Raw genomic sequence first — 21344 nt, forward strand, 5'->3', positions numbered from 1 at the left:
GGGGAGCTGATGCAGAAGTCTTCCTGGAAGCAGATGATACGGGGGAAGCGGGTGTGTGTCTGGTGGGGGTGGGGATCCTGTATTGCTGGTGATGCCGATGGCCTTGCCCACCCAAAGCAGGACAAGGAGAGCCCCATCCGGCAGCCGGGGTGGGGCGCGCAGAGGAGAGCACCACGGAGAGCACCGCTCGGTGGCCTCCCCGCCCTGGGTGTCCCGGCTGCCCTGCGGAGCCTGGCAGCCCCACCTGTGGCTTCGTCTCCCGCCGCGTGTCCTCTACGGCTCCTGGACTGGCGGCCCCACGGCCGGCTCCCCCACGGGCTGCACGGCCTCCTGCACGTAGACGATGAACTCCGAGGCCTCCCCGCCCTGTGTGTAGACCGTTACCGTCTCGATGCCCTCCACGTCGTCGGACGACACCACCAGGTGATGCTGCTCGGCCAGCCCCACGGAGGCCTGCTGGAGGGTCTCCTGGATCATGACCGTGTGGTTGGAGCTGGGCTCCTCGTCGGTGACCTGTGGGAGGGCGAGAGAGAGGTCACACGGGCCCCACCTCCAGGCCTGACCGCGACAGCAGAGTCACAGTTACTGCTTACAAAGCGCCTCATCCGATCCAGGAGCCCGTCCTCGCTGCACAGGCATCTCAGCCGCGCTCCGGCTGCTCTCACCCGGCTCGTGGAGGAGGGGAGTGAAGCTCACGACTGCAAAGCTGCAAGGCCAGGGGCCCCCGCGGTGGCTAACGGGGCTCAAGTTTACCCCCAAGGCCCAGGCTCTTCTCCTGACACCAAGCTGCCTCCCCACAACCGTGTTGTGGGTTGGGGGAGAAGCGGGGGGTGCTCCTGGAAATCCACAGCCGGCGCACTGGGTGGTGAGTGGGGACTACTTTACGTGGGGTTACCTGTCTCCCCGCACCCGCTGGGAGCTCAGCTCTCCGTGTGAAGGTCAGCACCACACTAGGCAGGCACGGATGCCCTCGTAAGACTGCTTTTCCCCAGGGGTTCTCCGTCAACGCTGCTGCCTCAGACTTTCAGAGGGGGGCCTGCTGATAGAAACTCGCTGCCCCAGGGCTGGGCGGAAGAGTCTCAGAGCATCTGTCAGCGGAGGGAGCCTGCTGGGCTGGCCTTTCTCTGCAGCTCCAAGGCAGATTCCAGACAAGGCCACACTCCAGCTGGCACCAGAGCCCCAGGTCCCTGACTCTGGGTTCTGTTCTGTTTTACAACTGCCTTTGATCTCGAGAGGAGAAATCGCAGAAGTAAGGTGGGGAAGATTTAGAAAGAGCTGAGACCCTAAGAGCTGCGAAAATGACTGAAGGGTCAGAAAGCCAGCCCAGGGGGAAGGCAAAGGGGCCTGGAGTTGCTGAGCTGGGGTACAAGAGAGCCCTCGGACGTGGGGAGGGATGTCAGAGAGACAGGCCTTTCCAAGGGGGTCTGGGTGGCGAGGTGGAACGTGAGCGTTGGTCGGGGTGAACTCAAGTCCAGGGACTGTCCTCAGCTGGTGTCATGTGGCAGCGACTGAAGAGATTACGTGCCACAGATCAAAAGGGCTAAATTATTACTCTTTATGCACCCCAATCAGCTTATGGCTGGCTGTACAGCTCTCAGCCGTTTTCTTTGTTCAAAATGATCACTCTAGTAGTTTAATCTATTAGCACAGGCTTAAAATTGTTCTCACAGTGGAAATAATATGGCTTCACGGCGTCATTATCCCCTGAGATGGGTACTGCGTTTTCCCCAAATGCTCTAACACATCTTCCAGATAAATTATCAGCAGCACAGAGAGCTTAATGGGAAAACTTAACCCACAGGACTCTGCAAATTATTCTCTAAATCAGGCTCCGAGTTCTGTGGTCCTGCCCACCTCAAGCGTCCCAGAACCCTGACCGGAAGGCTGTCGGACCCAGGCACGCTGTGGGCTCTCTTCACGCTGAAGGGCAGCTTCCCAGCAAGACCCCAGCCCCTCCACGGGCTCCACGAGCCCTCCCGCACCACTCGCCGGGCAAACGCCGACGGGCCCTGGGCTGTGGGCCAGCGCACTGGCCTCACTGGTCCCGCCTTTTCCCTGCTCTCCCCCCGCCCCCGTCCAGCTTTCTCCCCCCCCCCGGGTCCCCCCACCACTTTCTGGGTAAAAACTGTTCCTAGCAGGTTATGCTTTCTCCCTCCCAACATTCAAGGAACTCCCCAGGAGCGCCCCAGCTGGGGGAGCCCTGCTTAAGGGAGGGGGTTCCCTGTACCCAGAGCCCCTGCAGGGCCCTCTGCCCGGGCCTGTGTTACAGCCCGTCTCTGCCCACGTCTCCCCGCTAAACCCACCACCTCTGGAGAGCGAGGACGAGCCCCTCCGTGCCAGCGCAGCGCCCGGTCTCCGCAGGCCCGCCAGGGGCACTGGTGTACCCCTTGCACTGTCCCCGGGCAGAGCCTGGAAGTGCTGACAGAACACTCGGCAGCCTCCCCCGCTCCAGCCTGGCTGCTGCGTCCTTGTTTCAGTCTCAGACAAACCCACCCAGCTGACGTGGAGGCAGGGAGGAGGCAAGCTGTCCACAGAGAGGCCCCTTTGGCTCCAAAAGTCCTAACGGTCCATCCTCGTATTATACCGGAGAGGCGCGGCGCTCAGACAGAAAAGAATCCAGAGGCCAGACCTTCTGACTTTTGGTCTGAGAACTCCCCAGGTCAGGGCTTCAGGCCACCTAACCTGCGCCTGTATCCCTCTCTCCCCTCCTCACGCTTCCTTCACACTCCTTCCGTCTGCGTCTTGTGACACTCCTGCTCCCTTGTGTTACTGTCACCTCCCACAGTGACCGTAACAGATGGGCCCTCGGCAGTTAGAGTGTTCTCGGGTCCCTTAGCTCGTTTAATTCTCCAGCAGCCCCGTGAGGAAGGCCAGGCGGGGTGGACTGCAACTCATCTTTTTGAGAAGTGGTTGTTCAGAGAGTTCATGAGACCCTACTGCTAACAGCAGGTGATTCTGGAATCTGAAGCCAGGTAAGACCCTCCGAGGCCTCCGGTTTTTCTCACTCCCTCTGTTTAATAGTCAGTGGTCTCCTGTAACCGCCGAGATGACGGGCCCACACCCCCTGGTGTGAGGGATGAGATCTCTCTGCCCTGGCCCTGCCCGCCCCCTCCCTCTGCTCTCATCTTTGGTTTCTGAGGACACACGTGCTCTCTCTTGCCCCTGAACTTCCGCCCTTGCTGCTCCACCTGCCTGAAGCCCCCACCCATCACCTTTCCCTGGAGAACTCGGGCTGAGCCCTCTCGTCCAGGGAGCCCTATGTGCCCTGAGCTACCCAGCCCAGAGACCCCACGTGGCCCTCGTCCCTCAGAGCCTGGAGACAGCAGGCAGCCCACAGTGAACCCCCGCTTCCCGGATGCGTCCCCGGGGTAGAGAGTGCAGACTGAAGTCACCTAAGAAACATACTAACCTTATTCAAAACCACAAATAAAGCTGGCTGGCCCCACAGGTGCCAGTTAGATGGTACTGGTCACTGGGAGAAGCCACGGGCAGTGACCCCCCAGAAGCCCGTGTCTCTCAGACACGTGAGGTCACTGAGGGCAGCCACCACAGCCTCCGTGCACCCTCCATGGCTCTAAAGGTTCTGTTCTTGGTACAGAACCAGGGCTGGGGCCCTTGTCCTGGTTCAGGTACCGCCATGCCCGCAGCTACAGGCGCTGCCAGGTGTCACAGTGCTCCCCTGACCAAGGCGGCTAAGGGACAGTTGGGGCATGAATGGGGTCGGCCTGAATCCCAGCCTGTGCACCTCTGCTCCATGACACCACCTCGCAAATACACAGAGGGTCACGTCATCCCAGACACAGGAGCTGAGCGCCTACCACGTGCCCTAAAAACTTGGCGGTGAAAAGGCAGCACATAACCACAAAGGCCCTACTGTGTATCCCACACTTGGCACCAGCCCCTCCGCTGTCCGTGCCTGGCCAGACCCCGCATGCCTGGAGCTGCCGCCTGGGCTCAGCGCCCTCCCGGCCTCCGTGGTCCTCTCCCCAGCGAGCCTGTCCCGCCGCGGGGCTCCTCCTGCCCCGCTCAGAGCCCATCCCGGGTTGGATTGTCCCTCTGCTCCTCCCTCACTCCCTTCAGGCTCCTGCTCCAGAGTCACCACATCCGACGGGACCTCCCTGAGCTCCGAGCAGAAGCAGCCGCCTTGGGCACCCGCTGGTCTCTCCTGCCCGCTGCACTGTTGCCCCTTGAAGTCGTATCACCTGTTTATCGATCTGCTCATCATTGTGAGCTCCATGAAGGCAGGGACCCGGGCCGTGTTTATGCCACTTTATTTCCAGCACCTACGATATGGCAGGGCACAAGGGGAGTGTCCAGCAAGTCCCCCCCGACAGACGGTGTCTGGTACCACGCCCACCAGCACGAAGGGGGCATTGGCACTCTCCGTGGGCGTCTGTGTGCTGCGCGACCACAGGCCGTTTTTCTCTTCTTTCTAAACTTTTTCTGTTGCCTACATTTTCACATAATATAATCCTTTAATATTTGGGGGAAATGAAGCAAAAAGTAAGATAGGAAAAAAGAAAGGGAAGAAGAAAAAGGCAGAGTTGCTTCTTCCAAATGCCACGAGGTGTTCCGGCTGAGAAAACATTTTCTCCCAAAAGCACAGGAAGGCCACCAGCCCTGTGCTGGGCACGGAACGGGCGCTTTAAAAAACTGCAGAAGAACGGAACTCTCTGGGGGAAGTGGGGAGCATGACTCTGTAGAGCGCATGCTTAGCATGCATGAGGTTCTGGGTTCAATTCCCAGTACTGCCATTAAAAAATAAATTTAAAAAATTAAAAAGAGATACCCTTTTTTTAAAAGATTGAAAATGTCTAAATCATGAAAAATTAAAAAAAAGAAACCTGTCCAGAGCAGCCCTTTGGTGGGGAGGGGAGAGGAGGGCGGGCACTCAGCCTACACCAGCAGGAAATGAGGGAGGAGGTCCAAGCCAGGATTTTCCTCTGTGTTTGGCACCAGCAGGACTGAGAGCGCGTCGCTGTGGGGCTGAAAGCAGCGTCCCGGCAGGAGGGGTTGCAGACACTGCATCGAGGTCTGGTTTCAGAGGGACCGCGCAGCATAAACTGCCGCTTGATAGGGTCCTCACACGCAGTCAGGCTCCTGGGAGCATCACCTGATGACGATGGCAAACAGGCAGGCTGGCGAAGGTTCCCGGGGCCAAAAGTGATGGGCAGACAAGGCCCAAAGATGGACACTGAACAAGCTATGAGATGAGGAACAGGTCTGGAGGGCTGGTGCTCGCTCTGGGCTGCTGCGCAGGAAAGGTGCTACCTCAGTCGGAGCAGGGGTCTGCGGTTACATGCCATTAGCACCTGCTCTGCAAGACCGACAGACAGACAGTGGCCTCTGTGTCTGGACACCTCTGAATGGGGAGCCTTTTACTGAATAAGCCACCTGACAGGCCACCTACCTGCTCTCGCCTGCCCGATGCTGAGCTCCCATACGCTTCAGGTGCCCTCTCAGCACTTTCCTGTTCCACTGAGAATTTAGTATGTCAGACACTCTGCTGGAGGCTGGAAACAGGACCCTGGCCCCCCCACACTCCTGGTCCTGAAAGGGCTTGCGGTCCAGTGGAGGGGCGGACAGGGCACTTATCCTGGACCCCCCGGGGCAGGGTGGGTGGGGAGCAGGCCGGTTTCCTGAAGGAGTGACGCCGGTTTTGAACACTGTAGGACTCCCAGGAATCAGAAGAATGCGAACATCCCCTAAGGTCCCTTCCACTGCAGAAGCTCTCAGGCTGCACCATATGGTGAGAGTTAGAGGTGCAGACCAGAATCCAAACACTCCCCAGACAACAGGGATGAAAAAGGACCCTGCAGTCCACTCTTCCAGATGAAAAACTCCCCGTGTGTGTGTAAGCTCTGGAGAACGAGCTTTATTTTCCCCAGCAATTAGAATTTCACCCACTGCTTAGATTATAACTGAGAGCTTCCTCCCGCATTCCTAAGGGGACCGCAGACCCACTTCACAAGGTTAATAAGTGAGCGCAGTTATTTTCACGACCCTGGGGGAGGTGTGGCATTGTATACGTTGGAAACAAAGGTAAGTGTTTCTACTATCCTCAGTTTATAGAGGAAAGAAAAGGTCTAAGTGAATGCGGTTTGTGAAAAAAAAAAGCATCATAAATTCCCAACTCTAAATGTATGTACATATATATGGGGCAAAAAAAAGGGGGATAAATATTATGTGCAAGAAACTTGCAGAAATGTCAAAAGATATTCACAGGCAGGAAGAAACCATTCCATACATCAATGAAGATTTAAAGCCTTTTAAAAAAGAAAGGCTGCGTGGGAAACAAGGGGGCCTCAGGCGAGGCGGGCATCTTTCATGAGAAGACGGCAGAACGCCTCCCTCTACTCTTTCTCTTGGTTATAAGGAGACAGCAGATTCCTTTCTTTTCTGGAAATAGAGTCCCCATAAACAGTCCAAAGCCCAGGCTGTAAAGACTGTTGGCTAAAAACAGTCACCAGCAGGCCCTGCGTGTGCGTCCTGGCTCTAGGAGACGCCGCGGGGTCCAGGCAGCCGGCGCTCGGCCACCCTGCTGAGGCCCCAGAGCACCGGGGAGCCCTCCAGCACAGATGGCCCTGCGCACAGGGTCCCCGCCTGCGGGAGACAGGCAGGTCCAGCTCTCTCTGCAGTGACAGAGGAGCTTGGAAACAGGAAGAGAGGTGCCTCCCACTGGCCCCCAGCCGGTCCCAGGATGAGGATGAACGGGTGTGCACACTGGCCACACTGACTCAGCAGGCAGCCGGGGTTAGAAGCAGATGCCCGGGCAGCAAGAAGAGGGTGCACGTGGAGAGGACACCTTGTGTTTCTCAGGAGTCTAAGCACAGGTTAGAGTGGTCTCGATAATCATGTGGCTGAGGGAGAAAGAATCCTTCCTTGTTCGCTGTAATGGCATGGGGAGGGCAACGTGGTCTCCCTTAGCACGTGTAAGAGTGAAGGTGGGGCAGGAGTAGCAGGTGGCACTCACGATTGCTATGGGTGTCACCCCCTCCAGGGGTGGGTGTCCTCACCGTCCCCACTCCCCACTGCCCCCGGGTGCTTAACTAGCACACCCCCTCCAAACAATGTTCACGCAGCCCCTGGCTTACAGCAGGCGCTCCATACACGCCTGACTTGCGTTATCTAGTGTGTGTCCCGGGAGATGTTTTACAGCTGAACAGAAACAAGCACTTTCGCAGGGAAGGGAAGGAGGCAGGCAGAGCCTCTGACCGCCTCTGAATATCTTTCGATATTTAGACAAGTTTATTGTGCCCACTGCTTTGCTTGGGGGACCTCTAAGCACACATTAATTGAATTTCTATTCAGCGCCAGGCAGGCTTCAGTCGGGGGCTCGGCATCCCTGTTAGGCACCACGCACAGGGGGACATGCTTCTCCTTAGAGCCTTGCCGCTGCCAGGTAGCCCGTGCACCTCCCTGGGTCAGCAGGGCTCCCTGTGCTGCTCTCACGGGAACCCCCGCCACTGCAGTTTGAGAGCACCTCCCTCCACATGTGGCCCAGGAGCCGAGGCCTCCACCCTCCTGATGTTCACCAGATCCCCCAGCCTGACAGGCAGGTGCTGGACAGGGACGAGGAGTGTGATGGGCCCCGCCTGCCTCTGCCATCCCCAGGGGCCCTCTGTGTGCTGGGGCAGCGCATGGCTCCTCTCCTCAGCTGATGCAGACACCCCACACTCCCACACAACAATCTGTGTCCTCGAGCAGTTTCTCCCCCTGTCCTTTCACACAGATGATGCGCAGCTGCGGCATGGCCCGGGGGCCAAGGGCCCGGAGCTGGCAGCTGGTCCTCCCTGCCCTCCAGACCTGCAGCGTCGCCTGAGGGAGAGAGACAGACTAAACTCCCAGGGACGGAGCATTTCTGAGTTCTGTTTAGAGAATGTTTATTATAATAAATCATAAACCACTTCAATTATTCCTCCAACACATCAAGGTAAGTTCGTTTACAGCAAAGTGGGTCCAAGAACAGAACACAGACCTGTTGCTCATGTTACTCTGAGCACCAATGTGGTGCTGATGTCCACACTGTGCGCTGAGCCGGCTAAGATCCACTGAAGCTCAGCGCGGACACCACGGCCTGCTCATCACCTGCACCGTCTCCTTGTTACCTGTCCTCCCCTCTCAGAGCAGGAAGGTCTGCCAACCCTGACCCTCTGGTTGTCTTCCCTCTGCCTGGTCTCAGCCTGCGCCCCTTCCGGCTCAGAGCCCCTCACCCAACTCCCCGCTCCTCTGGGCAAGTGGCTGTGTGCGCGATGCTCCTCAGCCTCCTCTGGGGGGTGACCCAGAATGTCCACCAGCTGCACACGGCACAGGGTTGGGTGTCTTCAGCCACAAACACGTCGGTCTACATAATGCAGTGACGCGTTTACCTGCCTGGACCAAGTCACAGACTCTTCTACAAAGTGCACAGTGTTTCACCCACCCTGGGACTCCCACCGCTGCACACAGGGCCTAGATGGCTGCATCAATGCCTGCCAGCTGAACAGAAGCTTCCAGAAGCAAAAAGAGTTATGGCTGAATTCTACGAGCCCAGACTGGAGTTAAGGAGCTACGTCACTCCTATGAGAGGAGCTAAGATTTACTAAGACTTAACCAGGGCCAGGCACTCTGCGACCTGCTTCGTTTGCATAATTACATATAACCCACACATTAGCCCCTCCAGGTAGGTTTCCCATCTCACAGATGAGAAAACAGGAGTTCAAAGAGGAGAAGAGCTTTGTCCCAGGTCACACACTGTTAAGTGAGGACACAGGGTCAAACCCAGGCAGCCTGGCTCCCTTTCGGCCACTCGCTGCGCCACTGGCTGTGCTGAGAACTCCTTCTCCGGCCCCTGTGACCTGGCCTGGGTGACCCACAAAATGAGCCCCCAAGTGCTTTTCATCCAGGCAAGGTCTCATCTCAGAGGCTGCAGCTCCCCTGGCAGGGCACCCGCATGGCTGAAAATCACAAGGCTGTTCAGCTAAGTCCCACGCAGGGCCACCCCTCCCCCAGCCCACCCAGGTCAGCTTTCCAGGTCTGACCCCCACTGGGGCTTCCGAAGGCCTGTGAAGTCTTTACGATGCGCCAGGCCCTGAGCCAAGTGCTGCAGACCCCAGAGACGAATGAGACCGACCTCTGCTCTTACCAAGCCTCCAGCTTGATGGGAAGGAAAGGCATATGAGCAAACAGGCTTCCTAAGATACGGCTGGTGGTACAGTCTCCAGGAACAGACTCCTGCCCTCAGCCCCCACTCTCCCCACCGCCTAGGCGGACGCCCACAGGTGGGAGCAGCAAGCAGCCCAGTGGGCTGGTGAAGATGCAGGGAGAGGCCAAGCCACTGGGGGGGGCCAGGAGGCCAGGGTGAGGTCCTACTCTCAGTCTATCAGAGACTTGCAAGTTACCGGAGGGCTTTAAGTGAAGGACGCTGGGATCTGACTCACATTTTGAAAAGATGGCTCTGTCTGAAAACTGGATCTTAGAGCAGCAGGAGGGAAGGTAAAGAGACAGGTGAAGAGCAAGGTCTGTGACCAGGGAGGAAGGCTGACAGCCCAGAGCGAGCGTCTCAGGATCCACTACACATGCCAGTCACCCGGGGACCAGGGACGACACTGTCTAATTCAGCAGGGGAGCCAGAAATTCTGAGACCCTAACAAGACCCCTGATGCAGATGCTGCTGGCCTGGGACAGCACTTTGCGTAGCAAGGGCTTGACGGAGGTGGCGACAGGGGACTGTTTCAGGTGTGCTGTGAAGGGAGAGCCCACAGAAAGGAGAGAACCTGCCGACAGAGCGGGTCTGGGGCTGAGAGAGACGGCGGCGGGAAGACAGACACCCTGCAGCTGGAGTGGAGAGGGTGCATCCACTGGACAGGGAACCTGGATGGAGAGCGGGCGGGGGAGGATGTGGAGTCCACAGCTCCTGTTTAGGGGAACTCCTCTGGCCAGGAGGGAGCCTGCTGTCCCAGCAGGAGCGGAGACAAGAACCAGCCTGCAGCAGCACCGCCCTGGGCCAAACCCAGGGGAGGTCGGGACCAGACCCCTTCAGCTGGGGCTTACAGCTCTTGCTCCTCCCATCAGGTTGTCATAGCCCAGCCTTTGCCCCAAACCGGAAGCAGACAGTGATCTCAGCCAGCAAGGTGAGGCTGCAGAGAGGAGAGGGAACCCCTGCCTTGGCTGAAGACACAGATCAGGAAATGGGCACTCGAGCAGACAGAAATAAGCACAACAGTGTTAAAACTCAGATGCCGTGGAATCTGGCAAATCGCATCAACCAAGCTGCAGCTTCCTGGGGCCCAACGGGAAAATCGGGTCTTAAGGAGAGGAAAAGAGAAGTGAGCTTCAAGAGATGGACATCTTCAGGTCGGGTGAAGATGTTTCATATGAAAAAGAGTGTGAGAATGGATTAGGAAAAAAAGCCTTTATGCTCTATTTTTTCAGACAATTTCCCATAGTGGCCACAGATATGTTATGGAACTTTCACTTTCAACATTTCACAAAGGAATGAAATGACATTTGCAGTCACTGCTATGGAATAAGAGGGCTCAGCAAGTCACAAAAGAGCCACGAAAGGAAGGAGGTTTGAGTATCAGCCATCAGGAGTCACACCAGAAACAGAAATCTCTGAAGGAAGTTTTATTTAAGACAAAGACAAAGAGAAGATTCCAGCAGCCAAGGGAGAGCTCAGGAAGGCTCACAAGGGACAAGAGTTGGCATTAAGTGACAGGGAGAATAACCCACTGCCAAGACCCCGAATGAACTGTCTCGATCTGCGTGCTGAAGGTCACCGTCCGAGAAGAATGTGAAGCGTGCAGATATTGGATGAGGCTACCTGTGTGTGTGATTAGGAGGCTTGATGTAATTACAGCTGGCAGGGCCCCAGGATCAAATCAATTGTACTGCAAAGTCCTTTAGGCCGAAGCCAAACCTCACCAACCAAAACGTGTGGTGAAAACAGGTTCTCGCTGGAAGGGTTGGGATGAGAGGGGCAAACAGAGAAAGGAGTCAGAGAGGCTTCATATTTACATAACGACCAAAAGGACAGGGAATTAAACGACAAAAGACGTCCATCTGGATTGCAGACATCTGCTCTACCCCAACAGGGACTCCAGAATTAGATCATGTGAGGGTCAGGGAGCACAGGGGACGCCTCTGCTCTCAGCCCTGCAAAGTGCAGCAAATGTGATCGCCTAAGAAAGACGCGTGATTCCCTCGCACGGGCCTGCAAAGGCATCTGGGTCCACTGTGACTGTACTTGGATCACGGAGTCAGGGAGCATGGACGGGGTGTGACATTCTCATCACACAACGAGGACGGAGCGAAAACACAAACAGTTAGTAACGGACGACACAAACGGCAGTTACCATGAGCGCTTTCAAAACTACACGTACTCGTAACCTTCTGGGAAGATTCCTTAGATGAACCACAACAGCGGCAAAACCATGATAAAGGGAAGGTGGGGCAAATAATCCAGCACTAGGGCTTCCTCACGGCGGGAAAGAATACAAATCTGCTGTTCCAGGGCCTCTCACGCCCCCAGCAAGTGGTCTGAAGACAAGCGAGGTTCTGAGGGAGGGGGGGGACAGAGAGAAAAGGGCTGGTGGCTTTCCCGTTACTTCCATGCCTTCAGTGAAGTCAGGGAGAGGGGTGTTGACAGTGTGAGTCCCACGGCGCCTCCGTGGGAACAAGAGAAGGGCATTCCATTAACTCACCGGTTCTTTGAGCTTAAAAGGATAATAAAATGGGAAGGCTTCACCCAGTCCTTTCCGTGGGCAGGATAAGGACAGAGACCTCAATTCAGCCCCACTTTATTGCAGTGCAGGTGGCCAAAATCTTCTATAATCTTTAGAGGATTACAAGGGAATCTGGTGCGAACATGATTCTTCTGTGTTGCTGTGTTGTTAAATGACCAAATTAATGGAATGGAGTGACTAATTTTAAATGATAACAAAAATAAGATTTTGTTCCCTCCCATAAGTCACCTTCAGATCCATCTCCCCGTTATTTGCCACAAGTCCTATGAGACGGCCAATCCCTACCCCAGAGGGGCAAGAAGAGGCCTGCTCCGGGCTCCCCTTCCAGGTGGACTATGAAGAGCGAGGCCCCTCTCAGGCCAGACCTGCCCCTGAGAAGTCCCTTCCCAGAACAGCTCCTCCCCACCAGACGCCCCTGTGCAGACGGAAAGTGACAGGCTTTCCGGGGACCCCATGACTCGGGGCCTTAAGTTAAAAACAGGACAGGCTGGACCCATGTTTCCCTGCAAACAGGCAACTGATGTACGTGGCTGGCCACATAAGTGGATTGCATTTCCTCACAAAAATAATGAACTGCAAATAACAGACAGCAATTCCAGGGTTGGCTGCCAACCAACGCACGTCTTCCAGAGAACTGCCCCCGAAACTGCCTCAGACTACGTGCTGCAGGCTGGTGTTCAGGGAGGCTCTGAACTCCTCTCCTCCAGACCAACACGTCCTGACCTCACCCTCCAGCGCCAACCACCCCAGGGGATCTGCGGGAAGATGACAAAGGGCTCGGGGAAGCAGCCAGGAGAGGGTTTTTTTTGTTTGTTTTGAACTAGCAGTTAAAGCATGTGGGAAGAACACTTGGGATTTTGAACAAGATGATGGCAGCCTTAATTCTGCACCACGCCCACCCGGCTGAGGGTCTGGGGACTGGGGGAGGGGACGGGGTGCCTGCAGGTCTCAGGCGGACTTCATTGCTCCTCCCTGGGGTTCCCTCCACTGGCGCGGGCTGCTGGCCTGGAAGCATCCAGCACATGGAGGGCAAACAACGAGCAGGGGAGTGGCAGTCCCGGGAGGCTCTGTAGAGCGGCAGGACCGGGACAGAGGCGCAGGCTCACTAGCAGAGTGTGCTCATCACAGTCCTGCGGTCCAGCTCCTCCACGGGAGGCAGAACAGTGAGGACCACGTGGTTGCTCTTGACCAGGGATGAGAGCGGAGCATTGGTGCTTAGGGGAGGACCCCCGAGGGCCTGCGTGGCTCTGTTTGCCTCTCCTCAAACTGTGACTCTTTTCAGGACCTGCAAGGTGAGACTCATTCCTGAGCCCTGAAGGGAAATGTCAACTATGATAGAAATGAGGCTCTCCCCAAGTACGTGTGCTTCTGAGAAGCTGCCCCATCGCCCTGGAATATGCAACTCAAAATCGTCTCTATGACAACTGAGTATCTCAGTAAACAGCAACCTGGTCTAACAGGAACCTTCCATCGACAGACGCTGTCATACTCTGAGATGCACTACGTGCACATGTGTGATGGTTAATGTTATGTGTCACCTTGCCTGGGCCACGGGGTGCCCAGATAGCTGGTCAAACATGACTCTGGGTGTCTACAGATGAGATTAACATTTAAAGGAACAGACCAAGTAAAGCAGGTTGCCCCTCCTAATGTGGACCTTGTCCAACCAGTCGAAGGCTGACTAGACCGAAAGGGCTGACTCTCCCTCAAATAAAATGGAATGCCTCCTGCCTGACAGCCTCGAGGTGGACACTGGATTTTTCCCGCTCTTGGATTCCTGTGGAAACTTCAGCTCTTCCCGCATCTCAAGCCTGCTGGCTTTCAGATGGAATTCACATCATCACGCCATCAGCTCTCCTGGCTCTCAGGCCTTCAGACTTGGGCTGGAACCTACACCATCTGCTCTTGGGTCTCTGACTTGCTACCTGCAGGTCTTGAGACTTGTCAGCTTGTCAAACTTCATCAGTGAGCCAAGTCCTTATTTTATACATATATATGCACACACACATATATATAATAAATATATATAATATAAAATACATAAATATACAATGTAAAAAATACATATCCTAATTTTATATATATATCATACATAGAGACACACACGTATAAACATACAAACACACACACGTATGTCTACACACACACACACACACACACACAGGCCCCATTGATTCTGCTGGTTCTGTTTCTCTGACTAACATGCTATGTTTCCTCACGGGGGCTCAGCAGGGCAGGCATGATAACTAAGTCCCAGAGAAGCAGGCTCGACAAAGTGCGAGCCCCTGGACAGCGGGGGGTGTCCTGGCCTGTTCACACAGGGCACGTGGACTGAAAGACTATTTTTTTTTAAAAAGCAACACGGATGAATGATCTGAGTCACTTTACCTGTGGCTCAGGAACCCTTCTCCCAGCCAGGGCCCCCTCCACCCGCAGAGGGTGGCACCCCACGATGCACCAGCCCCACCGACCACTGCTGTTCAGGGGTAAACGCTCAGCAGTTACAAAGAGCACTCAAATTTAACTCAGGAAGGCCCTGGATTATCATAAAGGCACCCTGTTGAGTCAGCCCTACCTTAAGAGGAAGACGCTGTGCGATTATAAGCTTTCCTCACTCTCCACAGACAAACACCACAGGGAAGAGGAGGGGGGCATGGTGCAGCTGCTGGCCTGGTGGACCCAGACCTGGAGGCCACGACCAGTGTCAGCAGGGGTCTGGGAGAGCTTCAAGTTGCTCTGCTGAACGCCAAACGGCCGGAATGCTCAGTGCGGACGCACTGCCTGGGTTCTGTGACTGAATGGAGGAACTGAGAAATTGTGATCTGTTAAAAATGCCAACGTGCCTTCAAGAAGGCAGCACAGGTCAGGGAGCCGATAGCAAGAGGACATACGGCTCGGAGAAGCGACGTGAAGCCGCGAGCTGTCTGCTTTCATCCTTTCTCCACTGGCCTTTGAGCTGAAGAGAGAGGCCAGGCTGGGGCACTTACCACCCCGTGGTGACAACAGAACGTGTCATTTAACCTGAGCGGAGCCTCATCTGCCACCTCACCCTGTCTCCAGTCACCAGCACTGACCACCAGCTCCCGCTCCCACCTCAGCCTGGAACCCTGCCCCACCCACCTCCCAGCTACCCTCAAGACGCTGTTCAGACACCAGGGCGTCCACAAAGCCCTCCCTGCCCAGCACCTGCTCCCACCACAGACCCAGGGTCAAGCTGGGCCAGTCCCAGTCCCCCGCGAGCCCCCAGCACCCTCGCCTGATGTCCCCGAAGCAGTCATTACTCTCCGCTGGAACTGCCTGTTTCAGGTCCGTGCTCTCCAGACCGCTTGACCGGTCCTGCTTACCTTTTTCCGTCTCACCTCCAACGTACTACTTACTAACGTGTTTATCACACGTGTGTGGACTAGCTCCTGCCCTAAGGCAGACCGTAACCTCCGCGACCGTGCCGCTCATCCGTTCTGTCCCCTGCAATGCCCCCCGTGCTGGGAACAGCACCTGGAGGGTGGGAAGCTTGGGGGCTGTTTGTTGGATGAAAGAATAAACCACTTCCCTCACTAGACAATTTGCCCCTTGAGAGCAGGAGCTGTCTTAGCCCTGCAGCCCAGAGAGGCAGGCAGAATAATGCTCCCCCCCAAAGAGTGAGCGTCCTCGTCCCCAGACCTGAGAGCGGTCCTCACGTGGGCGTGAGCTGACGTGCCTGGGCTGATGACCCTGAGACGGGGAGATCATCCTGGATTATCCGGACGGGCCCAGTGTAGGTACAAGGTCGCTTAGGAGGGAGGACGGGGTCAAGCCCAGAGAGGCCAGTGGGACGAGGGAAGCAGGGGTCAGAGTGAGGGGACGTGGGAAGACCGAGCTCTGGAGATGGAGGAAGGGAGCCCTGCGTCAAGGAGTGCCGGGACCCCCAGGTCAGAAAAGGCAAGACGGGAGTCCTTCCCAGAAGGAAGGCAGCTGTCTGCGCCTTGATTTTATCCAGTGAGACCCATTTCAGACTTCTGACCCCCTGAACCATAAGATCATAAGTCTGTGTTGTTTTAAGGCTCTGAGTTCGTGGTGATTTGTTGCAGCTGTGAAAGAAACGAACGCACCGGGGACCAAAGGTGAAGCGGCCGCGCAGGGAACGTCTGCGAAACGCACGCCGGAAATTCCTAGTAAGATGTCGCTTTCAGTCTCGAAAATAAATGTTAATCCATAAAAATAGCAAACAGTGAGTGAAGCCAAGAGCCAAACTTGGTGATGGTTGTCATTTTCGTAGGTCTTTCTTTTCCTTTAAGTGACTAATTTTGACTCAGAGATGCTTATGACAATATTTCCCCTATGCTGGTAGGTCTTACATTTAACCTACTTAGGCAGTTTTATTAATCAAATGTACGTTTCCCCCTCATAAAACCCTAAAGCAAGATTTAAAAAAAAAAAAAGAAACCAGTTTATTTAATAAAAACTGGTCTTAAATGCAAAAGTAACCGCACTTAAAGTCGTCGTGTGACTCCTGCGGGTGAGGCACGTGCAAGGATTCCTCTTTCTGAACATTTCCAAATGCTCACTCCCCAAGAATCTATTTTTAATGCTGACACTTGATGAAAGAGAGAAGTGACAGGAAATCACTGAGGAATTATTTCTGTGTCCAACTGAAAATTTAACTGGTCTGAATTATGAGCCAAATCTTTCCCATGTCTCATTAAAAAGTGAGAAGAAAACAACTTAAGAAATGTTTTTTCTCAGCTCTTAGCTTCCCAAACCCCTCAGCCTAACTCCCAGTCCTGTTAGTATGTTCACCCTAGAAACCAAAAACTCTTAAAAACCGGAGATCAATAGATACATTTCAATCATCACTGAAAAACTTAGATACGTAAGAGTCTTTTCAGTTTACATTAATACATCATGAAAAAATTATCAACAGAGCATATAATTATTTTTTTTAATATGGGAAAGAAATCTTGAAAGTTTTAAGCAACTGGAACCAATTCACGTACAATCCAGAATTTGTTTCGGTCCTTTGGAATATCTCCAAACGCAGTTATTCAAGACTGTGTTAAACAGTGGCCCTCCTCTGAGCGCCGTATTTTCAATAAGCCCGAAGATGGAAAGGTGCCCCTGTTTTCTGCTACTGCGAACACATTACACCTGTTTACACTGGCTGTACCAGATGCTTATCTGCCTTATCCCTCCTCATGCTGTCAGTCTAATGCCTCGAAGCGCATCTAAGCTGTATCCTAAACCTGCACACCCTCATGTATCACTGCCTCGCCTGCAATGTGCCATAAATCATGTCTCCAAGTAGCAGCAAGCCAGTTCAGTTCCTAGAAGGAAGGTGCAAGTCACAGTCGGTGGCGCCTTCCTGCAGTTCTCAAAGGGATTTGGCATGTGTGAAACATCCAGCGTTCTCCTGATACCATCCCACGATGCCAGGTCCAGCTCAGGACCCCACGTGCCACGATGCACACGAGTTTCAGAAGAGATTTTTAAGACAATGTGAAGACTGCAATCTAACAAACACAAAGAAAAGCTGAAAGGCTGTTTGGCCTAGAGGCGTATGAATCTGTTCCCAACCAGTGCAGAACACCAGGCCCCTGCAGACAGAAACATCAAACTCCCACTGCCCGACTTCTCTTCGGGGTCTTGTTGAAAGAAAGCAGGCGAATGGAGGAGGGTTTCCAGAACATGCAGTCCAAACACTCATCTAGACGTGCTAAGTCTTGTCTGTGGATCCAGAAACCCAGAGTTAAACCAGAATGCCTAATTCCCCGGAGAATTCCTTAGCCTGAAGTTCATACTTTGCACTGTGGCCCGGGCACACTTGAGGGGACAGTCATGGAGACAGCACTGGGAAGTCTACTGATTTATCAAAGGCCAGTCACTGGGGATACATCACCCAGGGATGTGAGAGCTGCATTAAGAAACAACATTCTTTGTTACTTGCCAAGAAAACCTTACCGCTTCCACCGTTAACTGTTTCAAGTTTCCTCCTTGTCTTTTATTATAAAATTCTGTACCAATTGTACAGCAGAACTTGGATAATTCTAGTAACATACACCTCTCCCACATCTCCACTCAAACGTCAGGGATCTGTCCCAGTAACCTTTTACGAAGCAGCCCCCAGCCCACACCCCTTGGCCCACACCCTTCCCCCACCCCGTTCACCATTTGACATCCTTTAGGTCTCACTTAAATATTTTATCTTTTTCTCACTAGAGTAACCACATTGATGCGAAACACTGGAACCCTAGCAAGGAGAACACTGCAGGCACTTCCTAACACTGAGTGAACCACTAGAAGAATGGAAAAACCGTGTAGAACTTTATGGCCTGAGATTCAACCTTCTCCATGTACTTGAACTTGATTCTAAATTATATACCCTGGGTTTGCCCTGCTTCTGATGTGCTTACTCTTTTTTTTTTTTTAAGTATTTGTGTAAGCCAGCTTAAACCTTTGTACAACGAGGAAGACAGTAGAGAGAGAGGTATGGACAGATAGAAGGATGATCTGATTACAGATTACCACACATACTGCATTCTAGCAGATGGTGAGGTCTGTCCTGAGGTTAGAGCCAAACAGTATAACAACCAAGTAGAGTAACCTTTATTCAAAATCTGGTCATCTTCTTCCGGTCAGTCACCCTGGGTTGACTTGATCAGGTGATGTTTCATATTTAAAAGGCCAGTCTGCTGGGAGACCCTCCTGGCTTCTCTGGCCCCATGGCCCCCACCTGTTCCACTGACTCATGCCTGAGGCACCAAGGCTGCTTTTGCCCATAGGTGTGTCCAGACGTGCCCACATCACGCTCATTTCACTCTGGGATTGCTTTCATTCAGAAGGAATGAGTAAAGTTTCCAGAACTTTTCGAAATATACTACACCTTCCCCCACAACATCCCCCCACACGCAGAGCTACTGCAGACACAATCCCATGATAACCGGAGGCGGAATAAAAAATGCCTGAGACTAGACCAATTTCGTTCCAAATTCTACCTCAGCTAAGTTAAAGCCCTGAAAGCTTCCGGGGGCAGGAGAGAGGGTGCGTGCAGAGTGAGGAGAGGGCACGGTCCTACCTGTTTCACGACGGTCACCGTCCCTGGCGCCATGGCAACCACCGAGGCAACGGCGGTGGCATCGTGGGTCTCGGTGCCCAGCTCGATGATCTGCTGGAGGAAGTTCACGGCTGTGGGGTCAAGCCGGTCACCTTACCGGGAAGAAGCACACAGGAGACCGTTAAGGCCACAGGCAGAGAAGGTCACTGAAGGCAAAAGGAGCCCTTACGAGAGGCCATTCTTGGGCGGCGCCCTCTCCGGGGATGCACGGGGCCTGAGCAGGCGCTCATGTTGACAACAGAAACCCTGTGGGTGGTACCTCATAGCTTACAATGCACTTTCTATAAAACATCTCAAGACTCTAGGCCACCTGTGAGGAGAGAACCCTGTGACGATATTATCCTCATTTTTCGTCACTTCGCTGCAAAAGACCGAAAAGACTTGCCTTGGGCCATTGGGTCAGTTACGTCACCAAGCCAGGGCTCAAGCCCAGATATTCTAAATCCAAACTTGTTGATACGGGACTGCCTCTCAAAACAGAACTCCTGAGATGCTCCAGCTAGGGCGTTAAGCCGCAGAGCCGGTTCCCTGGAGCACGGCCACGGGAGGTGGTCAGGGCCCGTGTGCCAGATGAGCGACCTCAGATACAGGCGTGGCACTGAAGGATGTCTCTATTATCCAGCCCGTGGGCTTTAGCGCCCTAACCCCATTTAAGCTTGGGCTTCTCTTTTAATCATCTCAAAAGACTGGAATCCACATCATCAGGGTGGCTACTGAGTGTACCCTGCCTGCTCTCACCATCTGCTTGGCCATCTGTGAGGCTCCCGAACACGGCACTCTGACCCTGATCATTAATTCACTAAGAGGGAAATTACTGCCTGATCGCCAGGTTAGCATAACATTATGACATCTCCCCCGACATCTGCACCCTCCTGGCGGCTCTCTGCAGGCCACGTTCCAGCGTGAGCCTGTGTTCCAGCGCCCTGTACATGTGTGCTGTACGCCAGCCCAGCATCCCCCTATGCACACACCTACACACACACACACACACACACACTCCTTAAGGGGAGTGTTTCAACTGTGCCTGGCAGCCAACCACTCTGAATATCCAAAAGCTAAATAAAATATTTACCTTAAAAAATGTACTGACATAAGAGTTTAATTCCTCATCCAGCTACTCCCTCAATGACCGTTTGTCGAGCCCATGCTGTCAGCCAGGAACGTGGTTCCCAGTGGGGACAAAGATCTAACCCTGCCTCTCCCTCCTCCGCAGGGACTCAGGGCGACTGCGACAGCCTGTAAGCAAATCCTCGCAGCACCTGGTTGGTTCCCCATCAGAAGGGGCAAACAGAGAGCACTGCTGGAAATTCGGGTGGGCTCCCGGGAGATGAAGATGCATTTGCCTTAAAAAGTGCTGAGAGTGGGAGGGGCCCAGACAACCCTGGAGCATGTGGGGAAAAGAGCAGGGCCTGGCCTGGAGAGCACAGCCCCGAGAGGGCAGAGACGCATGCAGGGCGGCCAGGACCAGAGCCGGTGGGCCTGGAGCTGAGCTGTCTCCTGAGCTGGGCGGAGACACCGAGAGCCTTTAGAAGGAGGGAGGGAGTGAGGGTATGTCCGCGGGGGATGAAGACAGACAGGCCGTTCTTGCAGGGCTTGAGTGGTCATGGAAGTCACGGAACATGAAGGAAGGAGGGAGACTAGAATGGAGGTGATGCCCCAAAGAGAAGTCAGGGGGCCCACATTCCAAGACCAGCTCCAACACCCAAAGAGTGGGTGACCCCCCAGCCAACCATTGACAAGGAAGCAATCTCCTGGATCCGTGAAGTCAGACCTGCTGCCCTCGTAGACTGTCCTGGGATGTGACAAGACGTGTGGACGCCAGCACCGCCGTTACGCAGCACTGCCTCCCTTGTGGCTCAATTCTAGAATCAAGAGATCACTACCTCCAGGCTTGACATGGGACCGCTCCTGTGGTCTGACGCAGCCGAAGGAGATGAACGGACAGACACCATTCACTCACACATCCATTCATCCTCCATCAGGGCCTGGTTCTAGGGTGTCAACAGGAGGCAGGGAGCGCCGTCTCACCACTCTCTGAGGTGTATCTCAGGTCCTGGAGCGCCGCCACAGCCGCCTGCGTGCCCTGAACGTCCTCCTCCGCCTCCGTGATGTGCAGGTACTGCGTGGAGGGTTCCTCGGGAGTCTCGGTTGCTGGCTAAATAAAAACACAGCATCATCTGTGTGCCCTTCTAGAGGGTCACCTCTTCCCCAGAAGTCCCAGGATAATGTCTTAAGACAAAACAAATGTACACAAGCAACGCCTTGCAACATCTCACTTACCTGGCGCCCCTGAGAAATTAGTGCTCTGATAAAAACATACTTTCCAAAGAGAAAACTGCTCTTCGCAAGTGCCAACACTTTTTAAAACCAGCTTTGGTGGAAAACGCATTCTTGCCTTAGGGAACAGAGTATGCTGTTCATAATTAGAGATCAGACAGGCACAGAGATCCCTGAATGTGCTCTTATAGTGTCCCCTCTGCCTTCTCCCTCTGCCACCAATACTGCTCCCGTCTTCCCTTTGCCAGGGACCT

General features: G+C 54.2%; 1 protein-coding gene across 2 annotated transcripts in view; it reads right to left on the reverse strand.

Annotated features, from left to right (window-relative positions):
• The window catches only part of ZFAT (zinc finger and AT-hook domain containing), a 136518-nt gene continuing 115174 nt past the window's right edge, over positions 1 to 21344 (reverse strand). Inside the window, exons 14-16 of one of the 2 annotated variants that reach the window (XM_015242409.3) lie at positions 20842 to 20968; positions 18775 to 18905; positions 1 to 513 (exon numbers count right to left, since the gene is read on the reverse strand). In XM_015242409.3, the coding sequence (XP_015097895.3) occupies positions 274 to 513; positions 18775 to 18905; positions 20842 to 20968 (498 nt within the window). In that variant the 3' untranslated portion in view covers positions 1 to 273. Of the gene's footprint in view, positions 514 to 16630; positions 17614 to 18774; positions 18906 to 20841; positions 20969 to 21344 lie in introns of those variants that run through there. The other variant, XM_072949753.1, reaches the window with a different exon arrangement.

This window comes from Vicugna pacos, chromosome 25 (assembly GCF_048564905.1).
Source record: "Vicugna pacos chromosome 25, VicPac4, whole genome shotgun sequence".
NCBI classification, from domain to species: domain Eukaryota; kingdom Metazoa; phylum Chordata; class Mammalia; order Artiodactyla; family Camelidae; genus Vicugna; species Vicugna pacos.